Consider the following 27277-nt stretch of genomic DNA (forward strand, 5'->3'; position numbering starts at 1 on the left):
CATCATGGCATTGAAGTAGGTAATGTGATCATTCGAATTTGTAGTCCCACTGTATGGTACAAAGTTGGGCGGTTTAAATCCATGCAGTAACTCAGCATTCATAATCTTTGCTGAGAACAGGTAATCTCCTGGGAGGGAGTGTCTGAGAGGTAACGTTGGTCTTCCGAGGCTCTGAGTCGTGCGTCAAGATCTTGTATCCTTCTCTCAAGGTATTGGTTGTCAACCTATTGGACACCATGATCTACTGACTGGGCCCAAAGCTTTGCCCATGGGTCTTCTTGTGGTCATCGAGCGAGCCACGCCGTGTGGGGTCTCTGCCGCGATCTCTGAGCCTATTTTGGCTTTCAATGCGCAGCTCTAGTTGGGACCATAGTCGAGTTGAAGGCTCTATGTATCTTAGAACGAGTCTACCTCACCGGAGAGCTCTTAGAGAGTATGTCCGCCCGAATGGTGGGAGTCGCCATCTCGAGGTGGGACGACAGTGATGACCCCAATCGACTTTCTGACCTTCGGGTCGAGTACACCGCTCGTGCCAAAGGCGCTAGTAGGCCTAGGGTTGTAGCTGGTACCTGTTGAGGAGACATCAAAGGAGGTGGTATGGGGAACCTAACAGGGCCTCCTTGCTTAACGATGTCCCTAAGGAAAGCATTGGTCTCCAGGACTTGGAGCTGCACATCTCGAACTTGCTCGTTGGTGGCCGGAGCATCAGGATCCAACGCCTCTGGTATCATCATAGCCGAGATAGGTGGTGATGGCGGAAGCTCCTCTTCCGCTAGGACGGTGTGTCCCCCTGGAAGATCATCAGGGACTGGGGCTCCCAACTCTATGGCCGGATCTTCGTGGTTCGTCTGTTGCTCTACTCGTGAAGCTATCCTCCTAGGGTGATTGGTTTCCCCAGTATTTCCCCTGGGAGGACATCCACTACCCCTCTTGCGAGAGGAGCTAGGTTGCAAGTTATTTGTCATCTAATCATTGATAGAGGGTGATCAAGTGGGTTGGATTATAAGTATCATTCCCACAAATGACACCAATCTGTTGCATTAAGAAACCTCCGGTGGGTTCTCCAAGAGTGGGACCTACACAGAGTAGTAAATAGATAAGGGAGATGAGTGTCAGCGGGGTGTCGGTGAGGGACTCTCTGATGCCTAAGTTACGTCTCTTTTGCACACAGATGAAACAATAAGAGTTTCAAGAGTTCGATCCCCTGCATGGGGTGTTACCTTCCTTTTTATAGGGTTATTGTGATGATGTAGAGGTCTTGATGTGACCAACGATGGAGGCCTCTTCAAGGGTGGAAGTGGAGTGTTTCTCAATCTTAGATGTCTGTTTTAGGTCTGGAGAGTCCCATGGAGAATGCTTTATCGAGGAAGGCCTCCTACATATATAGGGGTTTCTTTCGGTGGACATCATTAAATGCTCATAAATGCAATGGAGATGTGGAGAGTGGCTTCCTTCACTGGATCACCACCTTAAGGGTTCTTGATGTGCCAAGGTCCCCTGTAGTGCCCCCATACCTATCTAAGAGGTGATGTATTAGGGCGTGTAGTATTGCCTTTGATAGGCTTCTTGCTCTAACGGATGAGTCAACTTCTTCTTGCTTCTTTGAAGGGACCTCTAGATCTTTTAGCAACAAGTCTTCGGGTGGATAGTTCTTACCCGATAAACCCGCCATGGGTTTTGAGTGGAATAGTCCTTATCCGATAAACCCCATTGACTGTCTCTGATGGTGCCATGTGTCGAGGTGCTATTGGGTGGCCATTATATGGTATAACACATGGTTCACATTAGAAAACATAGGAAGAAGAAAATAAGTGAGGTAATCGTTTCCTCTTTACAATAGAGGGATGGCCAAGACGACAACCATAACATTATAGAATCCACATAACTGCTATCACTATGTCCACACACATAGGACTAAGCTGGGGGGGGGAAAGGTAGTCGAGGTTTAAGAAGATAGAGCCCTTTCTCCTCATGTCTGCTGCCAATAATCTTCTTCGTCACTAAATCTTGAAAAAGCTAGTAAGAAGAAAAAAAAAGTAACATAACAATTCAACGTTTTTGTTAAGTGACTCACTGACAAAAGATTAGTGGTAAAGTTAGGGACATGAAAAACGGGATCAAGAGAAATGGAAGATGTAACAGGAATACTGCCTTTACTAGAAATGGAGGAAAGGGGGCCATTAGCCACCTTGACCTTATCCCTACTAGAACACATGGAGTAGGAATCATAATAGTGGGACATACCAATCATGTGGTCAATGGCACCAGAATCAATGGCCCAAGATGGGGCTCTGGTAAGGATGGATGTGGAGGCCTACAAAGCTGAAGAGGATGAGGAATCTGCCATTGTAGGTGTAAAAGGTGAGCTGACCAGGTGTGACATGACCGTGGGAAATGCTGCAATATCCTACCTAGTGAGTATAAGTATCGCAGTCCTCCCGGGATGCCAATCAGGGTTTCGTGGCCTCATGGCAACAAGTGGTCTTAGGTTAATTATGGCGTATCATGTCAATACATCGACATAGGGGGTTCGGATCATGCTTCATAAAAATGGAGTCGCCACCTAAGGTTAGGGCCTAGGACGTAATGACTGTTATTCCATTCGAGTTATTGAACAAATTCACGTGATTCCATCTGGTCTGGTCAGAGAATGGATAAGGGGTCAGGTTACAAGTATGGGAAGGTATTAGCACCCACCTTGCCCAGTTAAACCGGTCTTACTATCATAGATGCTAAATATCGAATGTTCTCTCTTCATAGCATATCCACACAATTATATATAACAAATAATTATACAATATATGTCTTATTAATATTTATTTACATGGATATTAATAAATACTATGTACACTAACACAATAAACTTAACAGACTATATTATGTTGACGTAAAATGCAATGATTATACCTCTATTCAAAGACGCCGAGATTTCTGACAATCGGTGGTCCCCGAGCTCAAGTGGAGACGGATGGATGAATCATCACTGACTCCTCGGACAGAGTGATGGTTGTGAAGGGGATTTTTCATTATTCGTATATAGACGGAATAACGGCTTGGAGCAAAGGCCCAAATCGGGATTGGAACCATTGTTCTTCAAGCGGGGTAATCGACGGATCTACCCATGGCTCGGAAGAACTTCTCAAAATCGACCCAAAGAAGACTAATGGGAGAAAGGAGGATCTCACAAGAACGGGTTAGGACCCTATGAACCTCTACATACTCTTCTTTTTTTCCCTTGTTTTGAAGGGTGGGGGACCCTCCTATTTATAGGGGTGAACCCCACATTTGCCGCGCCGTGGAAGCCTTCCACGACACCGTGGAGAAAAATCTTGTGGCTCCACGGATGATGCCATCTGGATGACATAAGTCTGAAGATTCGTTCTTTTACATGGCACTACATAATTTGTGCGGCGTCGCGGACTGTATTTCTGTGGCGTCATTCTTCTGGTGCTACCTCAGCCCTAGGTTTAGGCTTTTATGGGCTATTTGGGCCTTTTAGTAGTTTCCAAGGGTTTTTTTGGGGTTTTGGGTGCGATTCCTTCCATCCGTGTCTCGTTTGTCATCATGGCCAAGGGTGGGGACAAAATCTCAGTGTCTACAGTGAGTAAGCTGGAATTAGCCTATATGCTAGGTGGGTACTCCTGGGTATTAGTCTCAGTCATCACAGAATGTGCTCTAGCTCTCCCTCTACGGCCGCTATGTGTACCAAGAGGACGGACATGAAGAGCCCAACACTTCTCTCTAGTGTACCTAGGTCTCCTACAATGGTTACATTTGGGCCTATCTTTGTCATCACCACGAGGTGGCCCTTGGCCTCTACCACTACCACACCAATCTCTCTGAAAGCTAGAAGAAAGAGCAGATGGCTCAAGGGAGGAAGCAGGTTCCATGGCTACCCTCTGAGTCTCCTCACTCTATAATAACTACACACCTCATCTAAGGATGAAAGAGGAGACCTGCCCAAGATTTGTATACAGATGAGCTCATACTCCTGGTTCAATCCACCAAGAAGAATAAGAGCACGCTCCTTCTCAAGAGTTCGATAAACCTTTGCTTCTAGGCTGGATAGTTGAAGATCCCTATAATGATCATACTATTCCCAGAGACCAATGATAGTATTATAAAACTCAGAAATAGACTTATGCCCCTTACTTCATGGTAATGATCTTCTGGAGAAGTTGTTACACCTTAGTCGAGTCACCAACACAATCAAAGGTTTTGGAAACACTATCCTGAACGTCCTTGGTAGTTTCCTTTCTTATAAATCTCTTTCCAATCTCAAGCTTAATAGAGAAGATAAGCCAAGTCATAACCATAGAGTTCTCTGTCTCCCATTTTGGATATGCTGGGTCATCTGGAGTAGGAGCTTTGATGGTGCCTATAATATACTCTAGCTTCCCCATACTCCGGAGGGAAAGCTTCATTGAATGTGCCCAATCTAAGTAGTTGGTATTGTCCAACTTCACAAGAGAAATTTGAGTATTTGGATTGTCAAAAACAACCTAAGTAGGAGAAGCACTACTCGAAACAACATCTGTCGATCCATTGATCCCAGACATGATGAAGAAACAAGTTTACAAAGTAGGGTGAACACCCAAGTTAAAATGGAGAGTATAGTCTCAATCTAAATAAGTCCAAAAGAGTCTTTAAAACACTAGTAATCACAGTCCAGCAATCAAACAAGGTAAACATATCAAAGAAAATCAACTCCACCAAATCCTTCAAAGCATGACTTCATCACGCAACCACTAGGGAAGCTCAAACAACATAAGTCACCAACTTCAAGCAGTCCAAAGTATCAGAGACCCATTTCACAGGCAAAACAGAGAAAAACAAGTGCTGAAAGTAACTTGAAAATAAGGGAAAAATGAGTTGTGAAGCACCACCTCGTAAAAGCATGGAGCAAGACCATGGGGGGTTAAAGAACACCCTAGGGCGATCCTAATGAGCCTAACCTCAGCTGCAATATTGGTCAAATGAAAGGGGAGGGGGAGAGAGAGAGAACCAAAACAGGCTGGCGATAACATGGTAGTGGGATGTGGGTTCCAAATGCCTATGAGATGCTCTTTTGGTGTCTCCATGGTCTTCATTCATGTTCCTTGAAAGATTTCTTCAAACACTTCACATAAGAATCCCTTCCTTAGAACCCCTTTCTAAACTAAGGTTTCAAATTCAAATGAGATGCTCTTTTGGTGTCTCCATGGTCTTCATTCATGTTCCTTGAAAGATTTCTTTAAACACTTCACATAAGTATCCTTTCCTTGGAATCCCTTTGTAACCCAAGGTTCCAAAGAGAGAGAGATGAATGAACAAGAAGATAACTAGACTCTCAAACCAACAAAGTGTGCTCTGATACCAAGTTGGAAGTTAAAGAATGTAAAGAACAAGGAGAAAGATGGAGGAAGAATGTTAAAGAAGATAGAGAAAAAGAGAGAAGATGGTGGAATGTTTTGTGTTCGAGAGTTGCCTCTTCCTCACCTATATTACTTCACTAATAAGATAAAAGGAATTACATACACCTCCCTAGAGAGGTTAAAAGGTAAAAAAGAGAAATTACAATATAAAACAACTACATAACAAATTAGTACCTAAAGTACCCTTATTACATAAATTCGAACACATTCAAGGTGATTCAATCATCAAAGAAACTTTGGATCAGGTGGGGGTGGTAGTGGTGGATCAACAACAGGGTCGCCATGTTCTTCCATGGCTTTGATACCAATTTAATGTAGCCTAGGTAGGATAAAACCCACTAGGAACCAGGGGAAACAAGGTTATGTAACAGGGCTGGCCAAATGGACAGGTTCAGGTAATTAGGGCAAAAACTAGGGTTAGGGTTAGGGTTTCGAGCTAGGGTTTACTTGGTAAAGATGTGCAGGTTTTTATGAGTCTAATGGTATAAGTTTGATCGAATTTGGTTGAGGTTGGAAACCTAGGGTTACGGGTAGGATGCCTTATGAAAATGGACTGCTTGTGAGAACTAGGGTTTAGGGGAAGATTTTAGGAAAGGGGCATATAGGGTTTTAATATGCAGATTTAGGGGATCCTAATAATGTAAAGAAGTAAGGGTTTGTATAGGTTTTCAAATTCTGCTATAGGGGGCAGAATTAAGTTGCAGGTTTAATAGAGGTCGAATGTGATGGGGGAAGGGAAATAGATCAGGTTTGTATAAAGGAAAACAAAGGGCAACAGGTTCACTTACTGTAATGCAGAAATAAGGCAGCAGCTTGAAGATCGATAGAGCCTCCTGACCTTCAGAGTGCAAGGAGTCGCAGGAGTCCACCCACCCTTCACCACCTTGAGTCCACAAGGATGCAAGCTCGCAGAGGAGTAGAGACAAGAAGACGCAAGCGGCAGCTTCAGATTGAAACAAGAGTTTTTTATGCAAAAATTAGTGGGGAGCCTGCCCATGATCCATCTATTTATAATAAAAAGAGGGCCAAAGGCCTTACACAAATAACCAGATTTGAACTAGGAATCCTAGTTCCAAATCCTAAATCCAATCCTAGTCAGATTAGGACTAATGGTTCCTAACCTGAATCCTACTAATAAAACATAAAAAAACATAGCAGACTTACACTCTAAATAGGAGTAAAAGTTTAAACAAATAAAACACTCATCCCTCTAAAATCATGGAGGGGAATAACTAAGAAAATAAAAGTAAAAAGACTATTTTGACCTTACTAATTAAAACACTAAAAACTAAAGGCTCCAACGAAATCAGCCTAGTCAAGGCTCTTCTTCTTTCGCATGCTTGGACCTGCATCAGCTCTCCCCGACATAGAAACATTCATCTCCGATGAATGGGTGAAGGCCATGTAACAATCATATAACTCCGGATCAAGCCTCTTGAAGTCATCAGCATGTATCCAAGTGCTATCCTAGCGTGGGTGAACTTTCCACTTGACAAGGAAGGAGTGGTAACCAGCACCTTGACAAGTCGTCTTGTGCATATCATTCAGAACCTCTTCAATCACATCTTCCATAGGTGGCTTCAGTTGGGGCAGTCACAACATGTGCTCTGAATTGCCATCATCTGAATGATGCCCCGTATACAAGTATAGATCAGCTACGTCGAAAACATTGCTTATGCCCATATCATCAGGCAACTCTAGAACATAAGCATTAGGTCCAATATGTTTCAGTACCTTGTATGGACCCATCTTTAGATGTAGCTTACTATTGACACCCGATTGGCGTCTCTCTGGATTCACCTGTACCATTACCATGTCTCCCGGCTTGAACTCTACGAACCGGCGATGCTTGTCGGCAGTGGACTTGTAGTGATCAGTGTTGAGTGCAATCTTACGTTGAACATCTGCGTGCACTTCGGTGATATGGTGGAGGAATTCATCTGCTTCAACACTTACCCGAGCTTGAGGGGGTAAGGGAATGAGATCAATCGGATGGCGGGGTTGTACCCCAAGGAGAATCTCGAAAGGAGTACGACCGATGGTCCTATTCACGAAGCTGTTGTATGCAAACTCAACAATGTCAAGGATAGAGGGCCACGTCTTCTCATAGTCTCGGACCAAATACCGCAGCAAATTACCAAGGCTCCTGTTAACTACTTCTGTTTGCCCGTCAGTCTAGGGATGGAATGCGGTAGAAAACAATAGCTTGTGTTTGTCTTCAGCCATAGAGTCTTCCAGAAGTAACTCATAAACTTCACGTTACGGTCAGATACGATGGTACTGGGTAACCCATGGATACGAACAATCTCCTTGAAGAACCGTTTGGCAATGTTGGAAGCTTCAAGTGTTCTTCGATAAGGAATGAAGTGAGCCATCTTGGTGAATCTGTCAACTACCACCATGATGGAGTTAAATCTTTCTTTGGTAGGGGGTAGTCCAAGTATGAAATCCATACTGAGATCAACCCAGGACTGGTGAGGGATCGGCAATGGTGAATAGAGGCATGTGTTTTGCTTGGTACCTTTAGCTAGCTGGTAAACTCGACACCTCTGGATTACATGCTCTACATCCTTGGTCAAGTGAGGCCAATAGTACTGATCAGTCACCTACAAGATGGTTTTATCTTTCCCGAAGTGTCCTCCTAAATCTCCTCCATGTAACTCCCTGATAATATGGTGCCAAAAGGATGAGTCAGGAATACAAAGCCGAGTTCCTAAAAATATGTAACTATCATGTAAGGAATACTTAGGGTGTTGTCCACCCTGCTTCAAATCAGCATATAGGACTTGAAAGTACTTGTCACTAGCATACTCATCTTTGATCTGCTCGATGCTAAGTGCATGGGCTGAAAAAGTGCTCAAGGTTAGGACTTTTCTACTCAGTGCATCAGCCACTGTATTTTCCTTTCCTGGCTTGTATTTGAGGGCAAAGTTGAAATCCTGTAAATATGCGACCCATTTAGCATGCCTGGTGCTAATGGACTTCTGTGAATGGAGGTGCTTGAGTGCCTCACGATCAGTGTACAGGATAAATTCTTTGCCAATAAGGTAGTGTCTCCAATATCGCAAGACCTGAACAACGGCATAAAGCTCTATATCATAAGTAAAGTACCGAGTCTTGGCATCATTGAGTTTCTCACTATAGAATGCAATAGGATGTCCATTCTGCATAAGAACTCTGCCTAAACCAACATGGGAAGCATTAGTAGCAACTTCGAAAATATGGTCAAAGTTGGGCAGGCGTAGCATTGGAGCTTCAGTCATCTTCTTCTTAATCACTTGGAAGGCTTTTTGAGCTGGTGCTGTCCAAGCGAACGGACCCTTGTTCTGTTTGGTGCATTCGGTTATGGGTGCCATGATGGCACTGAAATTGCGAATGAATAGCCTATAAAAAAAAGCCAAACCGTGGAAGCTTCGCACTTCAGTGAATGTCTTCGGAGTAGGCCATTCAACAACGCTTCGGACCTTTTCCGGATCAGCTTCAACACCCTTTGAAAAAATTATAAACCAAGGAAAACAACCTTGGACAGCATGAAAGAGCACTTCTTTAAATTTATAAACAGCTTCTCTTGCCGGAGCACTCTTAGAACTTGTTTCAGGTGGTCTATATGTTCATCTGGGTGCTTACTGTACACCAAAATATCATCAAAATAAACAACGAGAAACTTACCGATGAAAGGATGAAGTACCTGTGTCATAACTCTCATGAATGTGCTAGGTGCATTTGTTAGGCCAAAGGGCATGGCCTTCCACTCGAACAATCCATCTTTGGTCTTGAAGGCTGTCTTCCATTCATCTCCAGGCCGGATACGAATCTGATGGTATCCACTTTGAAGATCGATTTTGGAAAAGATCTTTGAACCGGACAGCATGTCTAGCATGTCATCAAGGCCTAGGGATTGGGAACCTATACTTGATGGTAATCTTGTTGATAGTTCTGTTGTCCACACACATGCGCCACGAACCATCCTTCTTTGGTGTCAACAAGGCTAGAACAGCACAAGGGCTTATGCTCTCATCAATAAACCCCTTCTTGAGAAGCTCTCCAACTTGTTTAGTAAGCTCTTCATGCTCAGAGGGACTAATTCTCTAGGCGGGCAGATTTGGTAACATAGCACCAGGTACAAGTGACTGCCCTATTCTAAATTCTAAGGGATGCTAATAAAATATGTCATCACATGACAGAAGTCATTCTAGTACTAAAGATTGCCAGGTGCGATTAGGTATAGGTTTGGCTCTAGTGGCGCAGGTTAAGAATTGGGGTTTTCCATGGTGTCGTCTCCCTCTCGGGAGGGTCGGCCCCCTAATCCTGACCTGGGGAGGGCCCCTACTGTGTCACAAACAGCTTCTTTCACCGCAGTGGTCTCTCGGTCTTTGGCTGCTCCTATGGTGGACGTCAAGGTGAAGAAGGTCTCCTCTCACTTTGGGGAACCAGCAGTTTTCTTCTCACAGGCGGAGGTGGATCGATCGGAGAGTGCATTCTCTACAGCTTTGGTAGCCAAATGCAGCTATGGAAGGCCGTCCCTTTTCTCAATTAAAGATTTTCTACAGAAGACGTTGTTTCTGCAGGGTGACATTATCGTCTCTCTCCTTGACGCGAGGCATGTGCTATTGAGACTTACGACTCAGGTGAATTTCGTTAAGGTTTGGATGAAGGGCCTAGTTCATGTGCAAGGTTTTCTATTGAGATTTATGAAGTGGACTTCCGGCTTCGTCTCAGGTTGGGAGTTGCCTTTTGCTCCCATCTGGATTTCCCTGCCAAGGCTTCCAGTGAATTTCTATCAAGGGAATTTTTTGGTATCCATTGCTGGTGTGGTAGGGAGGGTCTTGAAGATTGACAGTGCCACCATCAACTGTACTCACACCGTGGCAGCCAGGGTTTGTGTGGAGGTAGACTTGCGTGCACCCCTTCCCTCGAGGGTGTGGATTGGGTGTGGGGTGGATGGCTTTCACCAAAAGGTTCTTTATGAAGGGCTTCCGTCATATTGTGTTAGCTGTTCGAAGCTTGGGCATGTCAAGGAGGCCTGCAGGAAAGCGCAAAGGGTAAAGTCTGGCGCAGTTCGTGGTGATGTAGGGGAGGCAGGGCTGGCTCAAGTGATCCCAATTGAAAGGGATGCAGCATTTGAGGGAGCTGGGTCTCGGGACAAGGAAGGGGTTTTCATTCCCACAGGGGAGGGCTCTTCTCGGGAAGGTCCCACGGCTACTAGACGTGTCGCTGGCAAGGGCATGGCGAGGAGGGGAGGTCATTGGAGACCGACTGCTCGAAGGGCTGTCGTAGGGGTAGCTGGTGGTGCGCATGGTGAGACAACGGATCGTGGTCTGATTTTGGAGCAACCTGGCTCTATCTTGGCTGCAGGCAGTTTGGCAGAGGAGGTGTTAAGAGGGGGGTGGGCTTCCCGTTGGGATTACATCTCAGGTTTCGATGGCCCCTCCTGGGTCTGGACACAGCATGGCTTCTGAGGGACAGGTACTGCTATAGCGTCAATTAGCGGTGGTCGAGGAGGAGTTTGTTGCAAGGCAGGGCGTTGGCGTTGGGGTTTCGGCTGGTTGTCGTGCCGCTGGGTCCAGTCTTTTTTCTTCTTCATCTCCAGAAGGGAACAGGGGAGGTGGCCTCGGTGTCAGCAATGTGGGCCCTGGGGCTTCAACTGCGGCCTCTTTGGATAGATTGCCAAATGCTCTGCTAGCACAGTTGGACAGTGGTTTGGCCACCAACACCTTAGGCAGGCGCTCTCGGTCTGTGAATGTGGCCTCTCAGCATTACTTTGAAGGAGGGTAGAGGGTGCCAGGCGACAGGGACGACACACATGTGGAAGGGGTGCAAGTGGCCCAAGGGGACCGGACTGCCCTTCTCGAGAGTTTCAAGGCTTTCCAGGCCTCTCTTGAGGGGAGGGTTCGCTGGACTTTTCAGAAGATAGGGGAGGGGACTGTCATTGCTCCGGAGGACCTCCCGGTGGTGGAGGGAAGGGGGCAACAAGCATTGGACAGCGCTGCCAAGGTGTACAAAAGACTTTTGCAAAAGCAAAGGCGGTTGCCAAGTGCTGCCCGGTGGGAATAGTTAGGCTACAAGAGAGTGAAAAAGAAGAAGGGTGCACAACATAGGCATGGCGGCATCCAGTGACATGTTATAAGTTCCATGAGGCCAACTGGCTCACAAGCAACAACCCCCCAATGAATTGTATCTATTGGAATGCCCGAGGGGTTGGGAACAAGCCTACATCTAGGCGGTTGAAGACTTTAATCACTCTGCACAATGCAGACATTGTCGCTATTGCTGAACCAAAAGCACAGCCTTCAAAGGCGAGCTCGATTCTGAGAAGGATTGGCATGGATGCTATGCACCTGACAAAGCGAATCTATATTTTTTGGAGGACTTCGATGCTAGTCCAGGTGATTGTGGAGAATGGGCAGTTCGTTACTTTGGACTGCCAGGGAGCTAGCTCGGTACGATTTCTGGTCACTTTTGTTCATGGTTTATGCATGGCGGTGGAGAGAAGAGCATTATGGGACGCTCTCGCACAGTTCTCTGCTACTACTGACCTTCCTTGGGGGTGGGAGGTGACTTTAACGCTATATTGGAGCCTCATGAGAAGGTTGGCGGGAGGCCGGCCTATTCGATGTCTATGGATGAGTTTGGAGACTGCGTTAGCACAGCTAGCCTCATTGATTTGGGTTATATGGGCAACATGTTCACGTGGTCTAATAACCAGGAAGGTGCACGTAGGGTTTTGGCCAGACTTGACCGTTTTCTGGTGAACCTGACCTGGATGTCAGCTTTCCCAAGGTGTGAAGTGTTCCACTTGAGCAGGGCTTGTTCCGATCATGCGCCACTGTGGCTTTCATGCTCGATTACCAGGGTACGGTCCTTCTCTTGTTTTAAATTCCAGCAGATGTGGCTGCACCACCCGAATTTTTAGGAGTTTGTCAAAAGCCAGTGGGTTGCTCCGGTTGAGGGGTCTCCTCTCGTGAGTTTGTTCTTGAAGCTGAAACGTCTGAGGGGTTCTCTTCGTACTTGGAACAGGGATGTGTTTGGGAACATCCACCAGCGGGTTAGGGAGGCAGAAGATGCGGTCAGTAGGGCGGAGGTGGCTGCGGACCAGAATGCTAGCTCTGAGGCTTGCGAGGCCCTAGGGGCGGCCAAGAAAATCCTTGAGGGGGTTCTGCTACAGGAGGAGATTTTCTGGAAACAAAAGTCCAGAATCTCCTGGTTGAAAGAAGGGGACAGGAACACCAGATTTTTCCATTCCATGGTCAATATCCGCAGAAAGCAAGGGGGGATAAGAAAAATTAGATCTGGTGATGGCTCCTAGGTCACGGGTCAGGAGGGGGTGCAGGCGGTTGCTGTGAATTATTTTTCTGAGATTTTTACTTCCCAAGGTTGTGTTGTGGATGAGGAGCTTCTCTCTTCCATCCCTCAAGTAGTGACAAAGGAGGATAATACTTTATTGCTAGCCCCGCCTTCTCTGGAGGAGGTTAAGCTGGCGGTGTTTTCGCTGTCCTGTGATAGTGCCCCAAGCCCGGATGGTTTCTCAGGTCATTTCTTTACGGCCTGTTGGGAGGTGATTTGCTATGATGTCTGGGCGATGGTGAAGGATTTTTTTGGCGGGGGAGCTCTCCCAAGGAGCTATACGTCTGCCAATCTAGTGTTTATCCCTAAGAAGGACAACCCCGAGGTAATGTCGGATCTCTGGCCCATAAGTCTCTGTAATTTTTGTTACAAGATTATTGCCAAGATCTTTGTATCCAAGTTAGCGGGGTTACTTCCCTCCCTGATAGCGGAGGAATAGGGTGCATTTGTATAGGGGCGAAGCATTCATGATAACATATCCATTGTCCAAGAAGTCACCCAGGACTTGAACAGGAAGACTCACGGGGGAAATGAGGTGTTGAAGCTGGATATGGCTAAGGCTTATGACAGGTTGGAGTGGAAGTTCCTTATTATGGTGCTTGCTAGGTTTGGCTTTACCGAGGCTTGGAAAGATCTTATCAAAAAGACAGTGGAGAACTGTTGGTTCTCTATTGTGCTGGGTGGTCAAGCGTCTGGTTTCTTCAAGTCTTCAAGGGATGTGCGCCAAGGGGACCCCCTCTCACCAACACTGTTTATTCTCGCTGAGGAAGTTCTGAGTAGGGGCATCAAGAAGTTGTTTGCTGAAGGACGTGCGGTCTATTTCTCTCTTCCGCACGGATGCCCTGGTATCTCCCATTGTCTATATGCGGATGATACTATCATATTTACCAGGGGTTTAAAAAGCTCTCTAAAATAGATCAGCGGGTTTATTAGCAGATACGAGGGGTTCTCAGGGCAACTGGTCAACAAGCAGAAAAGTTGCTTTATGGTAGGCGAAAAAGTCTCGGGAGCCAGAGCACGCATGGTGAGCATGGTTACCAGGTACCCCAGGCGGTATCTTCCTCTTACTTACCTAGGGGCCCCTTTGCATTCGGGCCGGCTGAAAATTAGCTTCTTTGATGATTTGATTGGAAAGTTGAGAAGTAGGGTGGCGGGCTGGAAGGGTAAACTCTTATCTTCTGGGGGGACGGGTCACTCTGCTGCATCATGTTTCGTCTTCCATCCCCCTCCATGTGCTTGCTACCTTGGAGCCTCCAAAGGTGGTTTTTCGACGGATCTATGGCATCATGGCTGACTTTCTTTGGGGCAGCTCGGAGTGGGGAAAATGAAAGCACTGGGTGAGTTGGAGCAAGATTTGTAGACCTATTGAGGAAGGTGGTTTGGGGATCAGACTGTTGGAGGAGGTAGGCTTTTCACTGAGACTGAAGGGCCTTTGGAGGGTTATGATGGATCAGTCGCTTTGGCGGGATTTTTTCATGGCAAAGTTGCTGAAAAACTGCCACATCGCCATGGTTTCCTCGCAAAGCGCAGGCTCTAAATCTTGGAGAAACACGTTGGCGTGCAAGGACATCCTGCTATCCAGGTCTAGGTGGCTCATTGGTATAGGTGACATTCTTTTTAGACTGGATGATTGGACTGGTAGGGGGCCGTTGATGGATCATGTGGATAATGCACTGCTTGTGGACACATCCCTCCATGTCAAGGATGTGGTGGGGGTGGATGGCATCTAGGACCAGGCTGTCTTAGGCCAAATAGACTCCGATGAGGTATGACAGGGCATCCTCCAAGGTGGCTATATGCTCTCAGGAGAGGAGGACAGGCTGTTATGGACTCCCGCTAGTGATGGACGTTTCTAGGTTAAGAGTGTTTGGAATGTTGTGAGGGGCCGCTCGACGGAAGTTCCTTACTCCAGATGGATTTGGAACCAGACTTTACCAACAAAAATTGCTTTTTTCACTTGGCAGCTTCTTAATGGGTCGATACCCACGGATGAGTCGGTGATGGTGGTTGGTATCCCCCTGGCCTCAAAGTGCAATTGTTGTAGAAACCCTAGAAGCGAGTCAACGGATCACTGCCTAGTAGCAAGTGGGACTGCTTCTAAGGTTTGGAGATTTTTCTCAGGGATCTTTGACGTCCCTGTTGTCCCTGCACAAGATGTCAGAAGCAGAATTTTGCTTTGGCAGGAGTCGGCTAGTTGCAAGTGCTTCTCTGATTACATTGCTGGCTACCTGCCCTCCCTGATTGTGTGGGAGCTGTGGAAGGAAAGGTGCAATGGAAGACATGGAGAAAGGATGAGGTCAGCTCTGAGCATCATCGACAGCATAAAAGTTTAGGTGAGGGGCTTGTCGCGGCCACTCAAGCTTGGAAGAACCTCATCGATGAGAGGGCAGCAGATTCTATGTAGTCTTGGGATTGTGGCTCCTTCTCCTAAGATAGCTCGGCCGACTCCGATCTACTGGTGCCCCCCCCTTTGCTTCGCTGAAACTAAATGTGGATGGTGCGTGTAGAGGGAACCCTGGGGATGGTGGGGGGGGAGGGGTGATAAGAGACAGGGAGGGTTGTGTCTTGGCAGCCTTCCCTAACTTCTACGGCCCCTGCTCCAATGCTATTGCGGAGCTTCGTGCTTTGAGGAATGGATTGAAGTTATGTTATGACTTGGGTCTTTCTGGAGTGGTGGTTAACTCTGATTCAGTCTCCACAGTGCGTATGGTCAACGGCAAGAGCTGTGGTTTATGGAAGGGCTGGTATTGGTTTCAGGAAACTTTGGTGCTGATAGGATTAGTCAGGCCTTGCATTACTTTCGCTTATAGGGAGAGCAATAGGGCGGCCGACTGGTTGGCAACTCATGCTTGCAATGAAGGGCTCTCCACCTCGTACGATCAGGCACAGCTGCCACAGGGAGATTTCCAACGTATTCTGAGGGAGGATAGAGCTGGTTTGCATGTTCTCAGACTATAGTGCCTTGGTTCTCACAATTCTTTATTCTTTTTTGGGTTAGGGGTAAGGCGGCATGTCCCCCCCGTGTATTCTTTATTCTTTTTGGAGCTTAATAAAAGTATAGGGGCTGCCCCGGGTCCCAGGTAATATTCGGGTTTTTTTTTTTTTTTTTTTTTTTTTAAATTCTAAGGGATGCTTTCATGCTAGTTTAGTAGTGTCAGAAAGCTATCTCTATCTTCCCTCCTTTTTTCTCCCCTAGATAAGTTCCTCTGTTCTCTATTGTTAGCATGAAGCATAGAACCTTTGACCAAACTACTTAAACATGAGTTTGAAAGTTCATTGATATGAGGCAAAACGCAACTTGTGCAGCCAACCCAAGTAAAATCTAGACTCAATTCAGTATTTAGTGACTCCATCGAAAGATGTCAAATGTAAACATTCTTGCAGAATCCAGCCCTTTTTTTTTTTCCTTTCAAACATCCAACATAACCGTCATTAATTTTCATGGTCACGATAGGACAGAGACTTCTGTCCTAACTTCTTATTTCTATTACCATAAGGTCCTGAAAGTCTCTTGGGATAGAAACTGAACTAAAAATCCTAATTTTTTGAAGCAAGCAAAGTAACTCAAATGGTAGTAGACAAGAAAGAAATACTTACGGTGGCATTTGAATTCACATCAGGTATCACCTGAATTCTCTGTTTTAACTTTGCTCTCTGCATTTTTTGTCTTGTCCAATATTGCATTTAAGACAGTTCCAGCTCCATCATCTAGTCTTGCTATCACATTTGCAATACAAGCCTACAATGCATTTAAAAAGAAAACAAGAAACAAATTATCAGATGATTTCAAGTGACATGAATCTTTTTATAACAAACCAAATAATTTCAACTATCTCCCCTCCCCCACCCCACCCCACCCCAACCCAAAAAAAAGAAAGGCACTGATCGTAATTCACATAGGTATCTAAGTGGGCTCGGTGGTTCTAGCTCCAACACCCCCCTTGGTTGCAGCACTGAATTGGATTAAAAAAAAAAACACCATAACACTAGATTTCAGGTTTTCTTCATTTCTTATGTAACATGTAGATAACTAGAAACAAAATCTGTGTGTGTGTGTGAGAGAGAGAGAGAGAGAATAGGTCTGAGAACTGAGAGACCATAGATAAAGTACTAGAAATATACCGCACAAGAGTGAGGGAGAAGCTACACCTGGCTACTTGAGTCACCGGAGATGGTCTTGTCGACAGCTGGAGCTGCTGGAATGACGAGAGCGAGAGACAACATATCAGCGGTGGCCGGAGAGTGAGAAGCTTGAATTAGGACTTTAAATAGGAAGCAAAACTGAAAATCAAACCTTAACCTCGCCTTTGTTTCTTTGACTACTAGGCGAGGAGGGAGACAACTGACAACTTTAGAAGGAAGTGAATAGGATTTTACAAATACATCCTCCATGTTTAAATATTTATATATTTCAAAGCCAATGGAAAAGGACGAGTTTAACTTTAAAAGCAATCAAAAGAATGACAAAAAAACAGGAGAAAAAATTTTAAGTTACAACTCTTTTGTAACCAGGTCAGTTACAACTAGACAGACCCATCTGTATGAGCTAAAAGTAGTTAGAGCTGAAAATTACCTTTGAGCATTTAATTGACACCGGTAGATCCTACTTGGATCTCTTATGCGCCAAAATCAATGATCAACACATCCTGAAATGTGATCTTACAGGCTCTACCTTCCTAGCTTAGGCAGCAGTGTCAATTTATGGTACAGATAACTCTGCCCATCATCCAGGGTTGTATACTGTCAAATAGTCTACCTTACCACAACTCAGAAGGCCAGGACTACTAGACTCTTAGCAACCGGGTAAACAATCTGATATCCCAATAATTAGGAAATGGAAGAACCAATCTAGAAATTCTTCTGAGGTCCTTACAACCAAACACCCTTTCATATAATTATAATTAGTTTGATTCTTTGTTGCATCAAGTTCATGTATGACCATAAATCAGCATGGGCACAGCTCTTGCCACCAAAGTTATGCATGGTTGGGCCCTCAAAAAAATCCCTACAGCCCAGTGCTATCATATGTCACCAACCAAGAACACATACAGAAAAAATGATTGACTAAAACTTTTCACCATAGCGAGAAAAATAAGTCAATGGCATTGAATATCTCATATTACATACAGAATCTATGAGAAGTTACACATAAATTCATGGTATAGAAAGGAAATAGTCTTCTTTGTTTGATAAACATAAAACCAGAGCCATAGAGTTTGAATTTCTAAACGAAAGGCACATCTGCCGGAGATTCTGTATTTAGCCGGAGCAAATGTCAAGGGCCTTCCAGCATCATAAAAGAAATTAAATCTTTCATCTCTCGAATGTTTAACTGCCTTTACAAACATTGAATCAGCCAAACCTTCAACTTCTTGTAATTCTTCCAAGCACCTACCATATGAATACTGCCTGGACTTTGCTAACTTGTTTTTTCACTGATTACAGAGTTCAATGCCATTTCCAAAATAGCAAGTGCAAATCATCACTTCAGCATTCTGTGATTTTAAGCATGGCACAATGTTGTGTCAGAATTTTTCAATAAGTTGATGTTTGTTGGGCTGTGCATCTCAGGAGACATCATATCTGAACTTGATTTAGACTGTTCCTGCATGGCATCAGGTCCAATAGGAAAGTGATGAGCCCATTTCACCATTACCTTCTTTTGCAACCTCTACAGTACATGTTAAGGCATAGTTTCCTTTTGTACCTGTCACATTAATATTTTTTAATAATGACTAACCAAATAAATTATATTTATGACAAAAATCAAATGGGTTTACCTCCAAAATTAATGCTTAACTTATTGAAGAATGCAAAGCTATGTCAGATTCCATATCAGTTCCTGCACACATATGCTAGCTATATAAGCATACAAACAGATTGAAACTTGAAATTCATATAAGGGTAACTTACTGTGATAGAATGATCCCAAACTTAATCTTTAGCAGTAAACATCTGGTGGGAAGAATGCAAAGCTATGTCAGACTCCATATCAGGTTCTGAATACATATGCTATATAAGTATAATAGCACACATTGAAACTTGAAATTCCTAAAAGGGTAACTTACTGTGATAGAATGATCCCAAACTTCATCTTTAGCAGTAAACATCTGGTGGGACTCTTCCCAACCGTTCTTTGAATAGTAAGTGACTTGATGATGAAGTAAGTCATCCACAAGTTGGAGTAGTGGTTTCTCAGTAGTTGCTTTCCCAAATGGCAGATTAAATTTCCTATTGAAACAAATCGTCATGGAATACCATGATTCTTTGTGAATCATTTTCTCTCTTCATCTACCCAAATGGAAGTTGGTCAATCATTCTCATAGAAATTGCCATTGTCTCTCTTGCTAACCAACCTTTTCTTGTATTTTGGAAGTCGTCAACCCATGGTTTCCATAAACTGTGAGAAATATAATTGCAGAAACCTTCGGATTAGTAGGCTAGAATTAGTTAAAGTACATTCTGTCTTGGAAACGAACTTTATTGCCCCACAGCAAATCCATATATCCCTCCTTTGGTCTCCAACCAACTGAACCCTTTCCTTTCCAGCACACCCATTTTTCTCATTCCTCTCCTTACCTCTGCAACACTGTCCAACTTACCCATGTCCGCATATATACTTGACAACAACTTCTGAAAACCACCCTCATATGCCTCCAGTTTGAGTAGACTCTCCACTGCATGCTCAGCCTCTTCAACATACCCATGTATCCTACATGCACCAAGTAACGCTCCCCAAACACTACCACCTGGCTTCATTGGCATCTTTCTTATCAAATCTATAGCTTCTTCTAACTGCCCAGAACGTGCAAGTAGATCAACGACAGAACCATAATTCTCCTCCATTGGAACAATTCCATACTCCCTATGCATTGCTTTGAAGAATCTGAGCCCCTCCTCTAGTAGACCTGCATGGCTGCATGCAGAGACCAATGCCACGAATGTGATATGATCTGGACTTACGCCTTTCTCTCTAACCATATCCTCAAAAACCCTAATTGCACCCTTCCCATCTCCATGCATTCCATAGCCATCAATCATTGAAGTCCATGAGATTTGGTTCTTTTTATTCATCTTGTTAAATTGATTCTCTGCCAATTGGAGCCTCCCACACTTAGAATACATGTCCAACAGACCATTCCCTACTAGTATTTCTTCATCTAAACCATTTTTAAGAATATAACAGTGGATTTCTTGGCCATACAAGAGCATGGCAGATCTAGCACACAACGGAAGAACAATGGCCATAGTGACAGAGTTGGGCTTGGTGCCACCACTTTGATTCATAGATCGAAACATAGCCCATGCATCATGGAGAAAATTATTCTCTCCATAACCAGAAATAGTTGCATTCCACATTGCAGTTCCATTGCATCTCAGAAAAGGCTTGCTCATCTCAAATATCTGACGAGCATATACCATATTACTGCACTTACCATACATGTCTATCAAGGATGTTGAAATAAAAACATCTAGGTCCATCTCTCTTCTCCGAATAATAAAGCCATGAAGTTCCTTCCCTAAAATCAAGTTTGGAGTGTCAGCACACGCTGTGATAAGTGTGGTCAGAGTAACATAATTTGGTTCTGCACCCTTGCAAACCATCTCCCTGAAAGCCTCAACAGCATGCATAGGGCATCCATTATGTACATATGTTGCTATAAGCACAGACCAGGTTACCACACATCTCTCCACCATAGAATCAAAGACAAGCCTAGCTTGTTCCTGGCAACCACATTTACCATACATATCCACAAGAGTGCTTCCAACAAAAACATCATCCTCGATATATGTGCTTACCTTCACAGCATAACCATGGACTAGCTCTCCAAAACCAAGGTCTCCCACTTTTCCACAAGCAGAGAAAACACTAGCAAAGATGTGAGAATTAGGCGAAAAGCACAAACCCATTTCATCATATTCTCCCTTCAATTGCTTGAAAACACGCAATGCATTCTCAGGTTGGTCATTCTGAGTGTAACCAGCCACCATGACCGACCAGGTGATGTCATTGGTAGGCTGCTGCAACCGTTGCATCTTTTCATAGAGTTTGCGGGCTCTATCACAGTATCCAGCATGGAAGAAGCCTGATATCATCGTATTCCAACAAACAGTGCTTGGAACAGGGATTTCATCGAACAGCTTGAGTTGACTCTGCAGCAACCCATTTCTACAATACATTGTTATAAGGGCGTTAGTTACATAGTGATCGGAGCCAATAAACCCACGCTTAGTGGCATCGGCGTGAATGGATTGGCCGTGCTGAAGAGGAGGAGGGTGGGCATAGGAGAAGGATTTGAGAAGAGCGGTGAAGGTGAAGGAGTTGGGCTGGAAGCCTTGTTTTCGTATTTGTCCATACAAAACAGTAAGTTCCCGCCACTTACCTTTCTCGCAATAGAGGTTCAGAAGCGCGTTCGGAGAACCCATTTTTCAAATTTCTGTTACTCCAACGGCATGGATGGGTGGGACATAAAATCTGATGGCGTAATAATACGTCTCAGGGTACAATAGCGCGCAGAGATGTGACACTGGGAGCCTTTGTTTTTGTTTTTCTGATGGGAGGAAGAGGAAGAGCCAATATTGTCTATTTTGCGCTCTCCTACTCAATCATGAGGCTTGAGGCATCGAAAGTAGGGATGAGGTGCATCCCATTCTAATATATTGGTATACCCACAGAGGAATCTCCGGCCAAGCGGGTTTCAATTTTTGAGGAAATTGTCTAGATCTATGAGATAAAAAAAACCTTAAGGGTAAGAGAACGCTGCTCGTTCCTCTAGAGCATGCATGTGCGCATGTACCAATGGGAGTGCATGCACGAACTTTGATCTAGATGGGATTTTTATCTTTCCATGGGGACAGGGCGGTTTGGTATCTAGACGCAAGAGTCACGTTGACCACACGATCAAGTAGCTTTTTTTTCCCAAAAATTAATTACAAAAGAAATGATTTTGACTTTGTTTTACACTTAAATTATTTTTCACAAGGGAGGATGATTTGGCCAATTCAACAATTTGGATTGTTGAAGTATATGTGCGTCGGTTGGAGGTCCATGGGTTGTTATAGACCTCTATACCGTGGGGTGATATTCTGTTTCTTATCCCTATTCCTAATATAGTTAGAATTGTCTTAGGATGAGTTTCGTTAAAGGTTGTGTGGTTTAAGGATTGAATAAAAGAGTTGTTGATGGCTGGCTGTAGTTCATACACCAAAGCTTCTTCAACCCTCGCGTCTCTCTTCTTCCTCTTCTCATCTCTTCTTCTATAGTTCTGATATTTTGCGGTTTTATTTTGTATTTAATCATATGGATTATTTACATGTTAAATTTAGTAACTCATCTCAACCGTGTGCGCACCTACCTACCATCTAGTGTATATTTCTCCTCTCATACTTTTCACCAATTAAATCCGGGATCATATATAACACGACAAACTCCCAAGATTTGCAATTTGCACCACTCGATCCAATGTAAGATATTTGCATTTTGTAGCATTTCGGGTTTTGGATTCTCAAGGATCCAAACAGATGCTTATGGGAATCACAGAACACAAATATCATCTCTGCAAGAATACAGCAAGATCCAAGTCAGACTAAGAACAAACTGTTTGGGTCCATCTTTGAGCTGAAATTATCACAAAGGAGAAGAGGAAACCCGGGAGAGGAAGGTGAGGATGACGTCAAGTCATCATGCCTCTCATGCCCTGGGCGACACATGCTACAATGGACGGGACAAAGGGTCACAATCCCACAAGGGTTTACTTCGTACAGGTAATTGCTCAATAGCCAAGTAGGTTTCCAAAGTTGATTATGAAAAAGTGCTTTTGGGGTCGTGTCATGCCCTGTGCCCAGTGCACAAGGCTCCCTCCACTACGGGATTTGGGTAGGGTCATAATGTACGCAGCCTTACGCAGCCTTACCCCCGCTTCACGGAGAGGCTGTTTCAAGAGACTCGAACCCGTGATCACTTGGTCACAATGGCACAACCTTCCCAGAACTCATCCTTATCAAAGTCTTCAGTACTGACCAAAAGTTACACATGGTTGAGCCTCAAGGAAATCCCACTGATCAAGAACATATGTAACAAAATAATGAGCTAGAACTTGCTACTGTAGCCCCCACCCCCCCCCCCCCCCCTTCCCCCTCCGAAAAAACAGAAAGAAAAGAAGAAAAAAAAACCAATGAAATTGATATCTCTAATTATATACAAAATCTATAATATGCACTTATACATTCATTCATGATTTAGGGCCATTGTCTTCTAAATTTGACCTATAATATGCAATTATACATTCATTCATGATTTAGGGCCATTGTCTTCTAAATTTGACAAGCATGAGAACAAACACATCAACTCTACATTTCTATAGCAAAGGCACCTCTGCCTGACATTCTGTCTTTAGCCAGAACAATCGTCGAGGGCCTTTCAGTGTCATAAAAGCAATAGCATTTTTTTCATCTCTCAAAAGTCTAACCGCCTTTACAAATACTGAATCATCCAAACCTTCTAATTCTTGTAATTCTTCCAAGCACTTGTCATATGAATACAACCTGGAACTGATTACTTGCTCTGCATTAAGTTTGGAGTTCAATGCCATTCCTGAAATAGCTTGTGCAATCATCAATTCAGCATTCCGTGATTTTTTATGTCTTGACGTTGTGTCCTTGACAAACTTACGCTTCTTTGGCTGTGTGTCTCTTTGTGGGGACATCATATCTGAACTTGACTTGGATTGTTCCTGTGTTGCATCAGGTTCTGGAGTATGTAGCGAAGTAGAAATACATGGAAAAAGTGATAATGCAGTGTTGTCATTTGCCTCTTTTGATACCTCTTTTCCTTTTGTGCCTGTGGCATTATTTTGTTAAATTTCACTCTTAACAACCAAATACAAAAATGTTACAACAAAAACAAGTGTATTACCTTCAAAAATTAAGGCCAACTTCTTGAACAATGGGAAGCTCTTAAACCTATATGACTCCACATCAGGGTGATCCTGCATATACATGCTATGAGCATACAGGGAGGGATACATAGTGGCCTGAAACTCAAAAAACGAAATAATTTACCAGGATATAACGATCCCAAACTTCATCTGTAGCTATAATAGTCTGTTGAGCTTCATCCCAACCAAAGTCATTCTGACTAAGAAGTGATTTGATAATGAAGTAAATCCTTCGTAAGTTGGTATAGCGGTTTCTCAGTTGTGATTTCTCAAATTGGAGACCGAATTTCCTGTTGAAACGAATTGTCATGGACTGCCATGATTGTTTTGTGAATCCATTTTCTTTCTTTTTCCACCCAAATGGTAGTTGATCAATCATCAGTTCAACAAGATAATCATCTCGCGGTGGTGTCCACTTGGCTTTACCTCGGTCTGGAGAGGTTAGTTGGATTGGGGATACATTTTCTGCTTCTAGCTGATCAAAACATAAAGAAAAACAAAAGAATGAAGTGTAAAATAGCAATATTATCATGGGACCATCACCAACAAGTGCCAAGTGGGAGATAACCCTCACTCAAGGATAGTCTGATAAAGAACCTTATCCAACTAGTGGGAGAAAATCTCAGTGGAATAACACATAGATTAGAATACAAGAACTCTCAACACATTCCTCTCACCCTTCCTCTTCTCTACATAATCCTATCTGATAAGTATATTAATGCAATTATCTCCCCTAGAATTTGCAATTTGTGAGAAAGTAAAGAGGGAAAGAAATTAATATGTTGATCTTAGTCCTGAAGCCAGAGGTCCTACTAGTTTGGTTTCAAACTTCTATACTCTCTTTGAATCACTACAAGGGGAGAAGGGTGATACCAAAGATCTCCACAGATTATTTGACAAGACCAGTAAAAGTACCTTCTCTATTAGATGGATAGAATCAAGGTCAAAAGTGGGGTTAGGAAAAGTTTGTTAATTTCCAAAATTTGAAGGATCAAGACCACACACAATGAGGTTCTACTTAGTTTGACTCATGTAAAAGAAGTCCCTCCAAAACAACAATAAATAAGACATCTAGTAACAGATATTACTGACTCAAAGTTCAATATGCAAGTCATCCCTTGTCCTCGGAGTAATCCATCTAATTCCCTTATTGTCATTAGAAGATTTGATTATGTTAAAAAGTTATAATTTGCAGATGTAAAATAGTTTCATGTACATTTTATATCCCCAAGTTTCAACAAAAAACATACACTCTATTCAAATGGTGGAGACAAACTTAAAACCTCATAAACTTTCACAACAGCCATCAACCCTGAACATCCCAAATTTACACTGCAAGTAAAAGCTGAGAATCCTCCAAAGCCTTACTATGAATGGGAGCTTAAAAACCAGAATACTCCAAAGCCTTATTCAGAAGCCTTTGAAGCTGCACCACATGTGATCTCCTTCCACTCGAAGCAAGTCTTACTATGAATGGGAGCTTAAAAACCAGAATCCCAAACTCCAACCTACCTAATCCAAATTCAAAGTTTCCAGACGGCCGTACCACTTTTTCATCCAGATGGGAATAGCATTCTCCTTCATCTGAAAAATCTCAGGATCTCCATAGAACTAGAGAGGAAAGTTAAGCACTAGCACCACCACAAATCTAATGGCTTAACTCCGTTTCATCACCTATTATTTTGTTTAGCTTCACAAGTCCATCCTTAATGCAGGACCCAATTTTAGTTTTATCCTTTTGAAAATATATTTTTAAAAAAATTGTGCATTTACGCAATTTTAGGATTAACCAGAGAAGATAAATAAATCAACACTGTTTCTTCCAACCCAACAAACAGAACAGCAAGAATTAACACAACAGAACTATAATTGATGAAATGAAATGTACAAAACAAAGGGAAGTCAAAACCTCACCTCAGCCATGGAGAGCTTAAAAATAGGATTGCTAGGTTTTAAATCAAATCTGAAGAGAACCAAGAAGAATGAAGATAAGCTTCTGAGACATAAGAAAGGAGGGGGACCTTAATGACCCATTTGGGTTTGCATTGAAATGTAGGATTTGCACCATCTGCTGTTGAGGAAAGTGGGGGTTTGGTGGATAGGTTGGTGCCATCACCATCTCACCTAAACAAACGATGATGACAACATTTAATTTTGTTCAACGACCAATCACTCCAACAACTACTTCTAGTTCTGTTCAGGTTTCCGCCTTCTTTCTTTATTGGCAAAAATCTATGGAACCCGAAATGAATTAGCGCCTTTGCCAACATCAGAAGTTAAGATGTAGTAATGGGTGTAGGACCAAGGGGATTATGGTTATCCCCAGTTGTCCAGATGCTTTAAATTTATATCTGAAACGTTTGATGAAACCATATGAAATGAAAAGGTTTACTTTTACTTTTCCTGTTTTAATTTTTTTTGGTTAAAAGTTTAATGCACGGTTGTGTATAAGAGGAATCTTTTACACTGGCTTTTAATAATCGTCAAATTAAAATGTTTTAATCTGAACCATCCAAGAATAAAGTAATTGTAGATAATTCCTATACGGTTACCTTTCAATACCTTTTTAAATACTTGTAAAAGATTTTTGTATTTATCAATAATAATTAAAAAATACAATAATTACAAAAAAAAAAAAACCGAAACAACTTCGTTCTTCTTTTGTTTCGTTCTCTGCAACTATTTTACTCCAAAAACCTGTGGCAAGAAGAGGGAGAATCAATGGGTGGCGAGTTGACTGGCTGGCGAGTTCTTCTCAAGTTCTGGAGTCATTAATGATAGAAACAAACTACAACAACCATGTATGTGATCATGAAGGATCTTCATTTTTCGACTCTTCAACTTAAGAAATTGGTGACAGAAATTTCTCTCTAGGGATCATGAGGGTGGTTTTGGTACTGGTTTCAGAAAAGTTCCTTCGTGTAGATGCCGAGCATATTTGATTGGGAATTATAGTGCTCATTGCCACTGTCGATGTGTTGCTCTCAATTACAGAGCAAGTCCTCGATCAATTCTCGCTACTAGCAGTTTAATTACCTTCTGTAGGGAAGGGTGGGGTGCAGTCGGAGTTTTCGAACAGAATTAAACTGCTAGTAGCGAGAATTGATCGGTGAGAAGGTAAAGCGACGCTCCTGCCGAAGTTTGGAGGATGTATGCGTGATTTGTGGAGGGATTGGAAAGAAATAAATAAATAACCTCTTCAATTTTCATTGAAAATCACCCCACCCATTTGAGTTTTACCAAAAAAAAAAAAAAACCACTGTCGATTCCCACCCCTTTTTTTTCCTCTGAAACTTCGATTAACCCCTTCTAGGGTTTGACCCAGTGAAAAGAAAAAAAAAAGGAGAAAGAGAAAAGAAAGAGGTCGGATAATTTGCAGAAATCGTACAATGGGAAGACGAAAGGCCTCTTCAATTTTCACTGAAAATCACCCCACCCATTTGAGTTTTACAAAAAAAAACCACTGTCGATTCCGCGCCCACCACCCCTTTTTTTCCCTCTCAAACTTCAATTAACCCCTTCTAGGGTTTGACCCAGTGAAAAAAAAAAAAAAAAAGAAAAAGAAAAAGAAGAGGAAGAGAT

At 43.3% G+C, this 27277-nt stretch overlaps 3 protein-coding genes across 4 annotated transcripts; 1 reads left to right on the forward strand and 2 right to left on the reverse strand.

Annotated features, from left to right (window-relative positions):
• Positions 1-3077: 3077 nt before the first annotated feature.
• Positions 3078-25962, reverse strand: LOC122648808 (L10-interacting MYB domain-containing protein-like). 2 transcript variants are annotated; one of them, XM_043842040.1, is made up of 6 exons: positions 25610-25962; positions 23820-24170; positions 23674-23746; positions 23102-23598; positions 16554-16559; positions 3078-3091 (listed from the first exon to the last, which is right to left on the reverse strand). In XM_043842040.1, exons 1-4 carry the CDS (start codon positions 25616-25618, stop codon positions 23117-23119), a joined length of 915 nt encoding a protein of 304 aa, XP_043697975.1. In that variant the 5' UTR covers positions 25619-25962; the 3' UTR covers positions 3078-3091; positions 16554-16559; positions 23102-23116. The 2 variants fall into 2 exon arrangements, with proteins under 2 accessions (XP_043697975.1, XP_043697974.1); XM_043842039.1 differs by lacking the exons at positions 3078-3091; positions 16554-16559 and having other exon boundaries at positions 23032-23598; positions 25610-25961.
• Positions 9683-11189, forward strand: LOC122652044. The gene is made up of 2 exons (XM_043845687.1): positions 9683-10786; positions 10893-11189. The coding sequence occupies exons 1-2, from the start codon at positions 9683-9685 to the stop codon at positions 11187-11189; spliced, it is 1401 nt and encodes a 466-aa protein (XP_043701622.1).
• On the reverse strand, positions 19239-21185 carry LOC122652050 (pentatricopeptide repeat-containing protein At2g13600-like). Its single transcript, XM_043845702.1, has one exon. The coding sequence runs from the start codon at positions 21183-21185 to the stop codon at positions 19239-19241; it is 1947 nt and encodes a 648-aa protein (XP_043701637.1).
• Positions 25963-27277: the final 1315 nt, after the last annotated feature.

The sequence above is a fragment of the Telopea speciosissima genome, chromosome 1, assembly GCF_018873765.1.
Source record: "Telopea speciosissima isolate NSW1024214 ecotype Mountain lineage chromosome 1, Tspe_v1, whole genome shotgun sequence".
Lineage (NCBI taxonomy): Eukaryota > Viridiplantae > Streptophyta > Magnoliopsida > Proteales > Proteaceae > Telopea > Telopea speciosissima.

What these genes read in the sequence shown, in the direction of transcription:
- LOC122652044 (XM_043845687.1), top strand. Translation starts at nt 9,683, where the DNA reads ATGGTGTCGTCTCCCTCTCGGGAGGGTCGGCCCCCTAATCCTGACCTG. An exon ending in CAGGCAGTTTGGCAGAGGAG is followed by an intron (nt 10,787 to 10,892) that starts GTGTTAAGAGGG and finishes GTACTGCTATAG; the next exon opens with CGTCAATTAGCGGTGGTCGA.
- LOC122648808 (XM_043842040.1), bottom strand. An exon ending in TTTGGGATCGTTATATCCTG is followed by an intron (nt 23,747 to 23,819) that starts GTAAATTATTTC and finishes ATGTATATGCAG; the next exon opens with GATCACCCTGATGTGGAGTC. An exon ending in GTTGGCCTTAATTTTTGAAG is followed by an intron (nt 23,599 to 23,673) that starts GTAATACACTTG and finishes ATAATGCCACAG; the next exon opens with GCACAAAAGGAAAAGAGGTA.
- LOC122652050 (XM_043845702.1), bottom strand. Translation starts at nt 21,185, where the DNA reads ATGGGTTCTCCGAACGCGCTTCTGAACCTCTATTGCGAGAAAGGTAAG.